General features: G+C 49.6%; 1 protein-coding gene across 1 annotated transcript in view; it reads right to left on the bottom strand.

Moving 5' to 3' along the window:
- Positions 1 to 225: 225 nt before the first annotated feature.
- PLPP3 (phospholipid phosphatase 3) overlaps positions 226 to 16,077 on the bottom strand; it is an 82,548-nt gene continuing 66,696 nt past the window's right edge. The window contains exons 5-6 of the mRNA XM_062191407.1: positions 14,771 to 14,947; positions 226 to 2,151 (exon numbers count right to left, since the gene is read on the bottom strand). Coding sequence (XP_062047391.1) covers positions 2,026 to 2,151; positions 14,771 to 14,947 — 303 coding nt within the window. The 3' untranslated portion in view covers positions 226 to 2,025. The remainder of the gene's footprint in view (positions 2,152 to 14,770; positions 14,948 to 16,077) is intronic.

Genomic DNA, 16,077 nt, shown 5'->3' on the forward strand with positions numbered 1-16,077 from the left:
AGCATGGAGCCTGAGCCTCACTGTACAAACAGGCTTTCAGAAATGAAAGAGCAGCTGAACCGTCAGCATCTACACCATGGCTCCCAGATTTCCCAGGGAAAGAGTCAAGAGGCAGTGTCCCGAGCCCAGACAAGCCCATTCAAAGAGGTCGGCCCCCCATCCCTCTCCCCTCCCACACACCCCACACAGAAATACCTCAAACACTTCAGGCTTGCGACTCCTTAATTAGTTGTGTTATGAGCTTTTATTTAAAAAGCACATTTAATACAGGTATAGTTTCGCAGATACAAGTTTTCACTTTGTATGCTACAAAAGTCTTTGAATATTATTCTCTTTACAAAATGGAACCTTACAAAAATACTGACAATTTAATGTTTTTATACAGTTTTCTCTAGTTGCAGTTATTTCTTTCAATGTAAAACAATGTCTACCACAGAACTACATTTTAGTTGATATTAAAGAAAAAAAATTAACTCAATGCTTTTTTAAGCAGCTAATGTAAATAACACAGGTCGAGACACAGTTTATAATCATAGTGGATATAGCTAGACTTGTTTCAGAAATAATATTTTACATAGTTAACTTTTAATGTTTTATACATTATTTATATAATATTTATATATAAAAATCATAGCTTGCTATACGTTGAAATGAAAGGACGGATTCCGGAGTAAGGATGTGCATGTGGTTGATCCATGTGGTTACTTGTAGCCCTTTGAAAGGTTTGCATCCAAGATCTAAAGGCATTTCTTCCTTCTTCATTTCCTCAAAGGTTCAGTAGAAGGGGTCCCCGTCTACTGCCTGAGCGAGACCTTGCTTGGAAGGACACTTAACGGGTAGAGAATGAGGAAAAGTCTCTGCGGAGATTTAACCCCTGTGTTCTGCCCAGCAGAACCAACCAAGAACTGCCCCAGGGGTCAACCCCAAGACAATAGTGCTTTACACAGCTTAGCAGGAGCAAGTCCCACAAGGCCCTCGCGGCTCCCACATCTTGAAGGGCAGCCTCTCAGGCATGAGACAGTCTGCTATTCGGGCTCCTTCTGACTCTGAGCAGCCAAAAGATTGGTTCAGTTTTTCATTCTGCCTCCTGCCTTCCCCCATCTGTTGTACAGAAAGCTGCTGGTGGCAGCCCGTGCCTCTGCTCATCTCTGAACCCTCCCAGGAAGTCCTGGTGGGCACACAGCTAGGATCGAGGGAGATGCAGTAACACCAAGTCTAACCGGTTCTAAAAATGTGCAAGTGCCTGGTGACTGACATATATAAAATCAGCACCCTGCCGCCGACATTTCAACATCACAGGGTGCTGTGTCAAAAGAAGACAGATGAGGGCCCGAGTCCTTGATTTCTTCTGAAATTGTGCTATTTGCAAAGTTCATTCACCCACAAAGAGTCTCCTAATCTGTAACTGAGGAATTGTGGCTGCCGGCCTGGGGAGAGTCGGGGTGGAGGTGATAAGGCCTTAGAAAGGGGGAGTCGGAAATTGGAGATCTGATCACTTCACTGAGCCAGTGTGCCCTTGTTTTATGATCAAAAAACAAAACATCCTGAACCAAAGTCACAGTAGAGGAGAGATGGGATGGACAGAGAGGCCCACGAGGGGAGACCCTCCCCCAACAGGCTAGCTTCTCCATTCAGTGCTATTTCTGGTTTGGTGTGCTACGATGTGAATTCGCACTGTACGGCACAGGCCTGGGATTCCTCGGGTCACAAAAAGTGACCGGCAGACTCAACTCAAATGGTTTCAGTGTGTGCTCCTAAACCAGCCTGTGTTCACTAGAACATGAACACCTCCAGGATGCTGGTGTGTGGGGTTTGTTGGCTGTTGTTTCCGCACAGGTGAACACTATGTATTTTGAAGGCCACAAAGTAAGACTCTTTTCTTTTTTTTTTTTTTTTTCCTTTCTAAAAAAAATCAAGTTGGGCAAAAAGTTTTTCCCTACATTCTACTGTCTGATGAGATCGGAGAGCAGCAAGAACTTGCTCTCAGCAGTCATTTTACAAAAACAGCTGAGGAGGCGGCAGCACCTACACCATGTTGTGGTGATTGTTCCTGTCAATGATATCCACAGGGGACAGGATCTCCTTCCTGATGGCGGTGGGAGGCAGGGACAGCGTCGTCTTGCTCTTGAAGAGGTCAGACACAAAGAAAACCTAGAAGCACAAATCAGAGATTCAGATCAGTAACCAACATCCGGGGCTGGGAAACAGGCAAAGACAAGGGGAGGTCAGAGGACTCAGACTCAGGGAACGGAAGCTCCAAATCACAGACCTTTTAGCAGGGAAGAGATCATATAGTCCATCTCTTAGGGAACTGATGCAGAAACTAAGTCCCAGAGAAGGATGGTGATATGCCCCGGGTTGCACAGCAGTGTGAGGAGCAGAACCCAGCTTTGTGGACTCAGTGCAGTGCTCCCTATCCACAACCCATACTTCCTTATTTCTCAAGGCAAAGTAGCAATGACAGCTAAGTTCCTAAACAAAGGATGTCAGTCATACCTAGTCACAGTCATTAATCTGCTCTACTTTTCTTTTCTTCCCAAAGGAATCCAGGGTGTAACCAAAAAAGATCAGGCAATATGAAGGCCTACCAGCAAGACTGAGTCAGGAGCAGTGTTGAATATTTTTTTCTGGAAATCCAACAGTATCAACCATTTGATGGGAGGTCAAGAGGCCAGGGTCGGGCCAGTGCTGTGGCATAGTAGCTTAAGCATCTGCCTGTAGTACTGGCATCCCATATGGGTGCAGGTTCGAGTCCTGGCTGCTCTCCTTCCAATCCAGCTCTCTGCTATGGTCTGGGAAAGCAGTGAATGGCTCAAGTGCTTGGGGCTTCTGTACCCAAGTGGGAGACCTGGAAGAAGCTCCTGACTCCAGGCTTCAGATCCACCCAGCTCCAGCCACTGTGGCCATTTGGGGAGTGAACCAATGGCTGTAAGACAGCTCTCTGTTTCTCTTCTGTCTGTAACTCTGCCTCTCAAGTAATTAAATAAATCTTAAAAAAAAAAAAATTGGGGTCTTACTGCTGAGGGAGTCAGCAACTTACCCAAAGGCAAGGTCAATGGAAAGTCTCCCATCACTCATCCCCAGCATCCTTCCACCTCCTAGACATAGGACCCCACTAAGTGTCTCTTAGAATCAGGAGAAACATTTATTGAATACCCTTGCAATGGTATGAGGATAGCTCAGACGTAATTCCTGTCTCAATGAGCTTATGATGAAAGATTCAAGAACTTGAAAAGCTACCCAAGTAAGAAACATTCATGCTTTGTATTGGATGGAAAAATAAGCCCACACTTTGCTTTATCTCCCCCACTTGCCTTCTGTCCTACTATATGAAAATGATGTTATCACCTGACAGGTGTAGAAACAATGTCCTTATCTTCACCTGAAAATGATCCTCTCTTTCATCCTTCCCTTTTGTCTCCCAGGAAGATTTTGATCAATCCCTCCCCATCCCTGGCTCTCGATTCCACTTATTCCAGTTTAGCTAGATGCCTGAAATAAGGGCACTTATAGCCTTAATTTCTTAGAGATCCTTCTCCCAGATTCCATTCCATCTGCCAAAAGCAAGACAATCTCCCATCCCCACCAAAACCTTCTCCTTAAAGATCCTAAACACCTACCACCTCCATCAGCTGGCTTATTTCCAATGTAATTTTCTGGGCTCATAATCACTACATATTAGGGTACCCATTTCCAAACTAACTACAAGATAGAAATAATATGAAGGCTAAAGGTAATAATGGACTTGAGAGACTGAAACCTGTGTCTGGTACATGGTTCAACTAAAGGCACTCCTTTTTCTAAGGCTCTGGACATCAAAGTAATTACTAGGCCTAGGTAAGTCATGCTGTCTCACATCTTGCAAATTTTGCTTATTGCCCTTTCTTCCTGCTTGATTTCTGGAGGACAGAGCTGTAACCCTCATCAACCCACAGACAGCCTTGAGTCTTGCACACCTCAGGGGCTCCATAAAAGTTTGTTGTTGAATTTCTAAAACTCTCTTTACTTCCTAGGAAGTAGGTAGTCTCACCTTGGATTTCACTGGGATATCCAACTCCTACAGACCTCAGGGCAACCCTGTACTCAAATACCATGTGCACACAGCCTGGCGGCAAGATCAAGAGTTGAGTCAGCTGCGTTTTGCTTTCAGCATGGCTTGAAGTCACACAAACATGTTTTTTAGAATCATGAAACATGATCCTTTCAAGACTCATATAGGGCTCTATCTCCCTAATGCTTAAACAGCAGAACACAGAAAGGACTAGGAGAAGTGGCAACTCCTTGATTCGGAGCAGTTCCCTTTCTTCCAGAAGAAGATCTCCACCCAGAAAGGAAACACAAGGGCCCAGGCTGGGGAGGTTCAGTACAGATTAAAGTAGTCATCTTCCATCTATGGAACAAACCCATTCCCCTCCCATAGTCCCACTCCACAGATCCTCTCTGCCAGATGAATGAATGAATGAATAATAATAAAATACAGTCTGCCCAACAAGAATCTAAGTTGTGCTGCCTAGAGCATTCGCTTTCAATTCTATTTCTCCAGTTCCTTAAATTTTATAAACTGCTTGTTTTGGGGCCGGCGCCATGGCTCAATAGGCTAATCCTCCACCTTGCGGCACCGGCACACCGGGTTCTAGTCCCGGTCAGGGCGCCAGATTCTGTCCCGGTTGCCCCTCTTCCAGGCCAGCTCTCTGCTATGGCCCAGGAGTGCAGTGGAGGATGGCCCAAGTGCTTGGGCCCTGCACCCCATGGGAGACCAGGAGAAGCACCTGGCCGCGGCGGCCATTGGAGGGTGAACCAACGGCAAAGGAAGACCTTTCTCTCTGTCTCTCTCTCTCACTGTCCACTCTGCCTGTCTAAATAAATAAATAAACTGCTTGTTTTGAAAATGTATGAATGCAATCAGGAGACTAGAAGACAGAGTCTTTTTTCCTCCAGGAGCTTACAGGCCAATGAGGAAGAGAGCCACATAAAAAGACCACGAGGACACAGAGTTTGAAGCTACATGACAGAGGAGATGCACAGAAAATGTAGCGTGTAAGTCAGAAGGATGGATGAAGAGCGGGCCTTACACGCCTTCCCCCAAGAGATCTATATGTGGGCTTGGCTTTAAAGGATGAGAAGTTAGCCAGATGGTAAATGCCCTGAGTAGTGCTGCAAGAAGGGAGCAGATTGTAAAGACCTGGGAGAGAGAGACCACTGCACATTCAAGGACTGTAGGAAGTTCCTGTGCGGCTGCAGAGGACATGGCCAGATCATGCAAAGCCTCCTGGGACGTGGTAAGCAGTTCAGACCTCCTCCCTCCAGTCCTAGGAATAATTGCCAAGGCTTAAGAAGAGAAACACCATGTTGGAAAGACCTGCATTAAGGTGACAATGGTATGTAAACTACAGAAAAGGCACAGTGAGCTTCAAGGTGGGACTGCAGAGCCTGGGAGGGATGAGTCCTGAATGACAGTCATGCTGGGAAGACAGAGGAAGGTGCTGGGGACAGGACTGAAGCTGTTTGAGGGGGAGAGTTGTGTGTGCACAGCGGGGCTTTCCCTTCCAGTCCTGTTTGCAGCTCTGGGAACCTTTGCACTGGTTCCCATAAAAACTCTTATAATTTGGGTAAACTACTCCAGGAAAAAAATGATAGCTCGGCCTGCTTCTGTTTTGGCTGCTTCCGATAGTGTCTTGGGGGGAAACGATTCTGATCTCCTGCTGAGTCAGAATGACCGGCTATGCTGTGCTGCGAAGGCAGGAGAGGACCTGGGCAATGTCACCCTGCCTTCAAAGCAAGACTACACACAAACCAGGCACCGAGCGGCTATAGGAACAGCACATGCCTTAATGAGGAGGTATACAGGTGGTGGCTATTGTTGCTATTCTGGCAACACCTTATTGCCATCTCCCACTCTCCATTCAACACCCGCGGTGGCAGGAGGAAGGTTTGCTCTTTAGAGTAGGGCAGACTTGTCTCCACATACAAATGTTGCCATTTTCAGTAAAACACACAGGTGCAAGGGTTGACACCTTCCCCAAGGGATTATTTCAAGGATTATGAGGGGGAATAAAAGGCACAATGATGGCACAGTGCCTGGAGCCCAGGGAGAGGTAACTAAGAGTCATTCCGCTGACTTGTGTGCTCAGGGCCTACCTGCACAAAACCACTTTTCCTGTGCCCCTTATGTGGAAAGAGAAGAGGAGAAAGAATCAGAGAGAGAGAAAAATTGGAGAGGGCAAAATCGAAGGGTTGAGGATGTGGATGAACGTGTAGAAGCCGACACCACCTCAAGCTGGATACAGAGGCCGTGCAGATGCTCACACAGGGCAGTCAGGATCCTCTCTCCAGATCCTACCACTTCTGGGGTGGTTTTGGGAATGCGTCAGCACACCGGGAAAGGAAGATGCGTGTGATGTCTTCCTGCCAGTATTCCTGTGCTCCAGAGATGCCCGTCTGCCTTGCAGCACACACAGCTCACTTGCTGCTGCCAGGCGGCTATGTGGAATGATGCTTCAAGCACCCAGGGCCAGAAGCGAGAACCCTGGTCAGAGGCCAGGCTTCCTCTTTCTTCGTGGTGAGTGGCCAACTCAGCAGGTTTTGAGGGTCATTTTGTTAAGGGCAGATTATGACAGCAAAATTGTCCTTCAAACGTTTCTTTGGACACTGAGTGTTTCAACTCGTGAGTGTGTGTAAGCAAACGCTTTGGAGATAGGAATCACACCCGCTGAGGTTTCTATAAGCACCTGTTACACTTAGATGCCAGCACAGGGCAGATAACCATAAAAGCAAAGGCATGAAGGATCTCAGAGGCAGGAGAGCCCTGACAGCAGTCTATTCCAGCATTTCCCAAAATGCAGTCCTCAAGTTATCTGCTTCCAAATCACCTGGGTGTTTCCTGCAAAAGCAAATTCCTGGGCCCACTCCAAGCCTACTGAGTGTGTCCTAACATCTACTTTTGAAAAAACACTACAGGTATTTGTTATGCAGAATCACTGGGAGGCAGTCTGGAGATGAACAGACGGGCTCACCTGCTAGCTGTGTGCCTTGGATAACTTGTCATCTTTCTGAAAGCAGTTCCTTTGCACCCTGGGCATCTGGACACCTTCCTTGAGCAGCCCTTACTCCCTCTTTCTGGTACCCATACTGAACTTTTAATGACCTTCCGTCTTTGCATTAGGCCATAGGCTTTGATGCGTGATGTTTTAAATGCTAGATCATGTTTCCTCTTGCTACTGCAGGGCATGGATCATGTTGAGTCATCTCTCTGCTCACAGCCCAGAAATTACAGGTCTCAGTAAAGCTGGTGCACCCTCCGTGCGTGTATGGAGACCACGGCTGCCTCTCCTGTTGCACATGCTCTTGTGTGTCTCAGCCTTGGGATTTCCTTTTGGTTTCCTGGGTCTACCATACTGAACAATCTCACAGATTAAGGGAAAAGTAACTTTTTTTGGAGAAGAAAGCTTTGGGAATTGGCTCACTCTCATGCCCTAAGTATAGTAAGTGCTGTCTCAAGAAAACTCATCTTTGGCAGCTTTGCCTTTTGACTAGAAGGGAGTTACTCAATTGCAATCACTACTTTTTGACCCCTAATAAAGGGATTTCAGTGGCTTTTGGCACTAGGAATTTGCCAGAGTATGTGTTGAGCGATTTCCTAGCATATCTGGGAGGGAACATGTTGGAGTGGCTAGAGTAAGATTTGGTCCCAAAATTACTTCTGGGTCTTGACTTTATTTATCTGAAATCTTACGATTTCAGGTGACTGAATTTCCTTGTACTTGTATGCAAACATTATATATATGTATATATATATATATATATATATATGGGAAGAAACTATCTTCCCATAGTTATAGTAAGGTGTAAATAGAATAATATATGTGAATACACTTTGTGCCCGCCGAGAACGATTCAAATCCCACACCAGTTACCATCAGTGAGGACCATCACTGCTACTGAGAAACATGAAGGCTGTTATCCCACAATAAGAAAATCTGGAGGCACAGAGGAGAAAATGTGATGGGAAACTGAAGGAGAACAGGAAGCTGGGGGTGGCCAAAGAGGCTTCCAGGAAGGTAGTCCTTGGCTATCAAGAAGGAGGGCATCTGGGAAGGAGGACCCAGAGGCTGACAGCTCTGTCACTGAGGGGTTGAATTGAGCTCAGGAGCAACAGAGGCTGGGCCACCTCTGCAGGTAGGGCCGCCCTAGCTTGAAGTTAAAAAGGAGGATGGGGGCCATTCCTCATTGAGTTCACCTCTCCCCATCATCTCACAAATTCCATTGCTCTGAATCCCACGGTCAGAAGACATCCCATGTTCCTTCTCATCCTCCTCCATGTCTGTGTGCTCTTCCTTCTGCATGGAATCCCTTCCTTATCGTTCATATTGTATAGAAAATACTCACTGGTTTGCCAAGCATCTTCTCCAGAAACACTTTCTATTCCTCCCAGCTGCTCTAGAAGAATTTGTGATTGCTTCCCTGTGGTCCCATGCCATCAGCAGTGGATCCCATTCCAGCACCTATGTCCTTCTACTTCACTTCCTTGTCTACATGTCTGCCCCAGCTAGCTCAGCCTCTCGAGTCAGTAGTAAGGTACAATACTGGGTGGTCACTCTCAGCATTTCTAAGGTTAAATAGGAAGCCTTACAATGGCTTATTTTGTGACATTTGGTTCAGTTACATCTGGGTGCCTCTATTGGATTATGATGTAAAATACGTTTCTTATTATGGATTGTGGTAAAATTTTGGAAAGTTATTGCACTCTTAAGTCCTTTAAAGTCCAACTCCTTTTTGTTTTAAATTCCTAAAACAAGCACAGCATGTAACACATAATACACATTTAATCAGTGCATTACATGTGCCAAGCGTGATGTATCCTTTAGTCACTCATTCTTCAATCCAAACATCATGCAAGGAATTATCATCCCCACTTCACAGAGCAGGAAAAGGTGGCTGAGAGGTGAAGTGATTTGCTTAATTGGCATAAATCTGCAATAGGCAGGAATACAACTTGCCTTTTTGAGTCTCTGCCTCATCACCCACCCCACTGGTCATTCAGCCAGGGAACAAGACAGGAGAGAGAGGCACTTTGCAAACCATGGAGTACGGCAAAGATGCTGTCATCATCTATCAGGGACCAGAGTTGATCTCTGCTTTTGCTTCCTTCCTTCTCCCACATCCACATTTCTGCCCATCTCAGTGAGTGCCTATGGTGGCAAGGCCAGGGCCTAAACTAGGCTTCTGCAAGAACAGCAGAGATTTCTGGGAGATCATTTCATCTATCTCCCTGGGACAAATCCAGAGGGAATTGAAGGGACTATGCCCTGTTAGAGAAGGAAAAGAGCTGTGAAATTCATGGCATAGACCAACTGTGCTTGAAATTTACAGTTAGAGCCCTTGGAGTGGGAACCAAGAGGCCTGGGACCCGGCTCCTACTCTGCCACTGGGCGTCACTGGGCGTGTCCAAGCTCTGTGCAACATGGTTTCCTCTCGTAGGGGCTGTCATCACGAAACTCTTTTTTACACTAGCATTCTTGCTGGTCTCTTTTTCCAAGGTCACCTCACTGGGCAGAGACAAAGAATGCCCTTGCCCTTCCCTGCATCCTGGAGGAAGACAGCAGCACACAAAAGAGCGACTGCTGGCCGAGCCACACCCCTGGGCAGAGGAAGACCAGGAAAGACTCTGCTGTGTGTTTATGAAATCCACCAGCAGCTGCTTCCTCTGCTGACCCCACAGCCATGGCGGCCTGGCCCTCCCCTGACCCCTCCACAAGCCCCCGATTTGCCATCTGTTAGAGGGTCAGGGAGGAGGTGACCAGATATGCGAGTTATCCCTAGACAGGAAATGAACTGATGTCTGTCCCTTCATCTGGGTCCCCGGTGAGCCCAACTGTAGAGTTCACATCTTTGGTGGCAGTAGCTTTGTGGGTGTGAAGGTGGAAGGCCAGACGTGAGTGTCAGAAGGCACGACCGAGGTTGTGAGTTCTGGCAAGATTGTGAGAATGGATGTCTACGTGCCTGGGATCCACTGGGTCTGGCCCCATGCCATTGGGTCTGTGTGGGTGGTGGCTCTCCACCTTTGCCCTGTGTCCATCAGTGGGCAGGCCTGTCTGACCCTAAGTGCCTGTGTCCTCAGTGGAGTCCGTGACACCATGCCGGTTTTCTGTCTGGGTCGGGTTCCGCTGCCTTCCCTTTCTGGAAAGCGCTCAGCTGCCAAGTGATGGGGGAGGAGAGGAGCATGCTCCCCTTTGGCATGTGACTTCTGTCTACTGCTTGCTGCGATGAGACCTGTGCTCACCTGGATAGCAGCTGGGCTGTCACAGCCTGTCGCCCTAGGCTCTGCAGTGACCAAACCAACATTCTAGGGTGACACATGGCACCTCGGACTCGGAAAGGCAGCCCATGGTCGCCCAGTATGGCGCAGCTTGACAGGCTGTGCAGGAACACGGTTCTGTCCGAGACAGCAGGTCCGGCTCAGCTGCTAAGAAGTCAGCAGCACCGTGGAATCCCTGGGAAGAAAGGTCAGGAAGCCACAGGGCCTCCAAGTTCACTTAACAGTGGAGGGAACCAGGCTCAGAGGGGACGTGTCTTGCCTGAGGTCCCCAGCCACTCATCACTCACTCTTTATCCAGTGCTTATCTATTTGGCAAATAGCACCTATTGTGTGTCCATCACTCCACCAGGCACTGAGAAGAAATAACTAGAAGATGTTGCTATTGTGGCAGCAAGCAGGAAGCTGATAGAACAGGCTAAAACCCAAGGCAGGAGGGCAAAGGGCTGTGGGAGCGCTGGAAGACAGCTGGATAATCTTGTCCTTAAGAAAAGGTGCAGTAAGCTGAGCGCTGGCTCCCTAGACAGGTCCACACACTAAGCTGCAGAACCTATAAGCGTAATGCTGCCTTACACAGCATGGACTTTGTAGATGAGATTAGGTTGAGGATATTGGAATGGGGCAATTACCCTGATTAGCCTGGATTATAAGGGTGACCCCACTGTTATCACCAGGGTCTTTATAAGAGGGAGGCTGGAGGTCAGAATCACAGAAAGAGATGTGATGATGAAAGCAGAGGTGAGAGAGAGAGAGAGAGAGACTTAAAGATTCTATGCTGCTGTTTTTGAAGATGGGGAGGGGACCAGCAGCCAAGGAATGCTGTGAATGGCTTCAGGGCTTACTAGGCCAAGACCCAGGCTTGTGCAGGGGCAGGAGAGATTTGGGAGGGAGGGCATTTCATCTGTTCCCCCATTCCCAGGCAGCTCTGGCATAAATCCAAAGGGAATCAACGGCTGTAGTTGAGCAAACCCCCACTGCACCTTGCACAACCTTTACAAAAGAAACCTGTGTGGCTTTAGTTTGTGGAACCCTGTTACAGTAGCTGCAGGCAACCAACACTGAGGCTTCATCAAAGCTGGGGTGAGCCCCAGGCTGTGCTCCATCTGAGGGGGACAGCTGTCTAGGGCGAGAGCTCAGGGTGCTGGGAGATCTCTGGGCAGTCCAGCATGCCAGGCATGAGGGGTGTGTCGGGAGCCCAGGGAGGGCGACTTTAGAAGGTGGGGGCAGGAGGGGGTGCAGCGTTGGCTGTGTGACAGCCTAGGGTCAGCCCTTGCAACCCTGACGTTTCTCCAAGCTACTTGTTTCCGTGTAGCCCCTGTGTTCTCATTCCCGAGTGAGGACAACAGAAGCTTCAGCATAGGATTTGAGGGAGTGAAGCTGCTCTCTGCAAGGCGCTTCATGTGATGCTGGCCCCGAGTGAGCTCTCGGCAGAGCCGGCGAACATCACGTCTCTGTCAAGCGAACTGGGGGGGGGGGGGGGGGGGGGCGGTTGTGCATAGAGGTTTGGCTCAGGAGCTTTTCTGGCAGGGTGAGAAATGGGTTCTGGGTTGCTTGGCACCCCGGGCAGTGGCTTTTGCATCATTCTGTGCCTCCCTGTTCTCAATCTTTCTAACCTCAGTGATGTCTCCCTGTTTTAAGAACACTTGGATCGAGCTGTATTTGGGGTGAGAAGACAGCATGGCTCTTTGGCAAGGAAAGGTCTGTGTGGCACTACCAGAGCAGAGGCCACAGAGCTGCCCGCAAAGTGAGGACTGCACTGCCCTGCCCCGCCCGGGGAGAAGCCGCCCTCCTCCTCACCAGCCCCTCCGCGGCCACTTGCTTCTCCACGCCCCCTCACAGGCCCCCCACCCCACCCCGGGCTGCTTTTCTGCCTTCGCTCAGCCGCACCCAGGGCTCTTCTGGTGGGACAGGGCTCGCTGCCTTCGCATCTCCCAGCTCGGTTCTCCCAGACTCCCCCACTGAGTGGCCACTGCTCAGACACTTTCTTGCCCTGGCCTCCCAGACGGCCGAAGGAAGCGGATCTCTCAGGGCTGTGATGCCAAGCCAACTGGGACCACGCGGACCTGCTGTGCGCCAGGCTAGACATGAGGCATTCGGAGAAAATGAGAGTAGTGTGCAGCCCTTGGCCTATCATCTTCACAGCTGAGTGGACAAAAGACAGGCACAGGTTCTGGCCAGCCCTTAGCAGATCAGCCACACATAGACACATGGCTTCTCTGATTCAATGCAGCTCAACCTGCCTGGGGGCTAGGAAGGACCCTGGGACACATTTCAGTGACATTGCATAAACAGCCTGCCACTCCAGCCTCAGGTTAACAACACCAGCTGAGTTTCAGAAGAGCTGGAGGGCAGAGTGGTAACTCAGAACCCTGGAGGCAGCTCGTGGACCTCAGCAGACCTCAGTCACCTCTCTGAACCTGAGTTACTCCATCTGTAAAGCCACTTGCTGGACTAGAAAGAGACGAAATCTAGAAAGGTGCACGTACAATAGGTGCACAGTACCTAGAATGCTGGCAGTATACAATAGGTGCTTACAAACGCTGGGACCAAATTCCTATCCCACGCTGTGGTCAGCCAGAGCCAAACAGGATAAAAGTCAAGTCCCTCATTTCCTTTCTTGCAAATCCGCCTTGGTCCTCCTGAATGCTTCTAATTGCTCCTGGCCAGTGCTGGAGGACATAAAAGAGAAGGCTAAGAAGTAAGAAGGATCCCCCCCACTTTCTCATTTTTTTAATTGGGGGTGCAGGAGACTCCAATTAGGGCAGTGGCGCCACAGAGAAGGAAACAGAGCAGCAGGCCCCAGGGCTATTCTCCTGCTGAGAGGGATGCTCAGAAGGGCACAGTCAGCAAAGGGTTACCCTCCATCCTCCCACTGTCGCTTCCTATTAAAGGGCCAGGCACGAGGAGCAAGCTGGACGGTGACAGCTGCTCTCATTAATGGCGGTTCGGTGGTTCACCCCCAACTTTTCTCCCTTCTGGCCTTCACTTGAAAAAGGAAAGAATAAGAAAGCAACAAAGAAAGCCATGGAAACAGCCAGTCCCTTAGGCTAGCATTCCCACATCTAGACTGGCAAGTAGGTCGGATGCTACTTTCTTCCCGGGACCCACGCTGATGGCCCAGGAATTCCCTTTCCCTCTTCCTGACCACACTGGATCAGGCCCCGGCTTGCCTTCGGAAGCACCGTGCCCCAACAAGCTGTACAAGCAGCAAGAATGGGATCACCTTGTGAACAAGGCCTAGGTCTGCATCCTGCCTATGCTTTCCAGAGAACGTTTCCTGGAAAGGTAGAGACGCTCCTGGACTCAAGCCTTTTGCCTAGTAGGCACACATTTACATACTCTGAGTTAGCATCCCTGAGAGGCCCCGCTAAGACAGGGAGAGTAACATGTATGTTACGCATGGGCCAGGCTCCACAGAATGGACAGCCTACAGAGAAGCGATGTCAATAGCGAGAACAGTGCTGTTCCAGTGGGGAGTAGGGAGAGGTCATCGTAGGGAGCCATGGGCCAGCAGCCAGGCTCAGAAACCAGGACGGGATAAGAGGCTGCTTCCCATCTCGCCATTGTTCCTAATTCTTACTGTGAATGAGCAAGGATAATACCAACAGCAATGCAACCTCCGTGTGTGGTGCTTAAACACGCAGCCATTACTGTTTGCTGGACTCCTGCTGGGCGGGGGCAAGCTGCTTAGAGGGCCGGGGAGGCACAACATCACAGCAGGTGTTCAGGCAGGTTTGTTGGGTAGGCCCCTCAAAGCTTTCAGCAGGCAGGAAAAGCAGAGAGGAGGAACGGGAGGCTCAGAGAGGTGGTGGGTGGGAGGCTCAGAGAGGTGGTGGGTGGTACTCTACGCTACGCTCGCCTAGAGCCAGCACGGATATAGATGACAAGAACAAGCTAGCCATATCCATTCGGGGCACGTCAGCAGGAGGCCCACTCCCGGGTCAGACTTGGGAGATTTGATGTGAAAGGTGCTGGGCCTGGGGCTTAGCCTTCAGCACATCTCGTTTCCAGTCCACACAGAGCTTGGGATGTGACTAAGTCACCCCCGGGGCATGGTGGGAAGAGCAGACGTCTCTAAGAAGCTGACCCCAGGGGCTAGCAAGTGCCTCCCAGACAGCACGTGAGCCTCCATGCATGAGCCCGGAGGACTAGACATGCTGTGTGACCTTGGGCACTGAATTTCCTCATCTGCAAAGTGAGCAAGTTGACAATATCTACAGCATCTTCCAGTGCAATCATCTATGAGCCCAAACCTGTGTTTATACAAAAAAAGGATGCAAAGAATGTCTCAGCTCCAAATTCACAGGTTGAAGCAGGAATTCTTGTTTTACTGAAGGGGTTTCGGGGGTGACCCTCAGACACCAAGCAGAGAACAGGCACAACGGTTCCCTAGCGTTAGTCACTGAGAAGCAACGGTCCAGGGCTCTGTTTGCTCGCTGAGGACAAGATGCTACTTACTATACAGCAGGCCACCAGGGCTCCTTGGGCAAATCCTGCCAGGACATCGCCAGGATGGTGCTTGTGGTCAGATACGCGGGACAGTCCCGTGTAGAAGGCCATCATGATCAAGGTGAACTGTAGCAGGGGCCGCAGCAGGCGGGCCCCTCGCCAAGTGAAGCGGGCCTGCAGGTACAGCTGGAGGGAGGAGACAACAGGAACAGTGAGTGACTTCCTGGTGAGCACCAGGTCGACACACACACACACACACACACACACTACATTGCTGCTAGATGGAGCTACTCAAACCTTGGCAGCAGGGACTCAACAGAGCACTGGACTTGAACATGGCCCTAAGCCAGTGATCTCAGCCTTGGTTTTCTTATACTAAAAAGTTAGAAACAGAATTTAGCTAGTGGTCTTGGCATACTGCTTGGTGCATAGCAGGCACTTGGTCATCAATGTCAGTTTCCTTTTATCTTCTTGATTAAAACGCACGAGAAGAAATCACCAGGGCTGTAAAGGTTTCTGTTTTACAACCGAAGACGACAACTCTCTTAGGGAACCTGGGAGTTACCGATGCACAATCCCTGTACCACCTGCCTCTCAGCACTGCTGTGGAAATAAAAATACATCCTGATACCAGGAAGTGATCCTGACACTCCCATGGGGCTGCTTCTACTTCGCAGCCTACCCAAGGACAGGTCCCTGAGCCACCACTTGGAACCACGGGCTTGGAATCCGAATACAAGGAAACATAGAAACCCCTGCCGCCGCCACCGCCAGAGACCTCGCAGATAGATGCTGACTGCTACTTGCACTGGGTGGAGCAGAAGAGCAACCTGAGGAAAATGGAAGAAAACAAAGCCACCTCTGGCCAAGCAGAGAGGCTGAAATGACGTCAACCGGGCATTGTCCCCTCTGAGTTATCTGGCTACAGTTTCCGTCCTAACGTCTGGGCACAAGCCACTTCCCAGGTTCCTGTGGGAACTTGGGAAAGGAGGGGGAAGAGGCAAGGGGCCCAGGGCCACTTCCGACTCCCAATCAAAGCACTCAGGGGAAGAGCTTCCGGGAGGGGCCCTGGCCTCCAGATAGACCAGGGGCAGTGGCAAGGGCGGGGCCTGCCCTGAGGGAGATAAGGCAGACACCTTCTTCCGGAGGTCAGGAAAGAGCAAGTCAGCACCAACCCTTGGGAGGCCAAAGAGCAGAAGATGCAAGAATAGTGTAGGACTGACTCTTCAACTGCTTGGAAAACTATTTCCAAACAGCTGGGCATGGAAAACGCCAGGCAACTTTCTAATCAGTGTGAAGTTCCATGATTGTCTGGA

This window comes from Lepus europaeus, chromosome 5 (assembly GCF_033115175.1).
Source record: "Lepus europaeus isolate LE1 chromosome 5, mLepTim1.pri, whole genome shotgun sequence".
Taxonomy (NCBI): domain Eukaryota; kingdom Metazoa; phylum Chordata; class Mammalia; order Lagomorpha; family Leporidae; genus Lepus; species Lepus europaeus.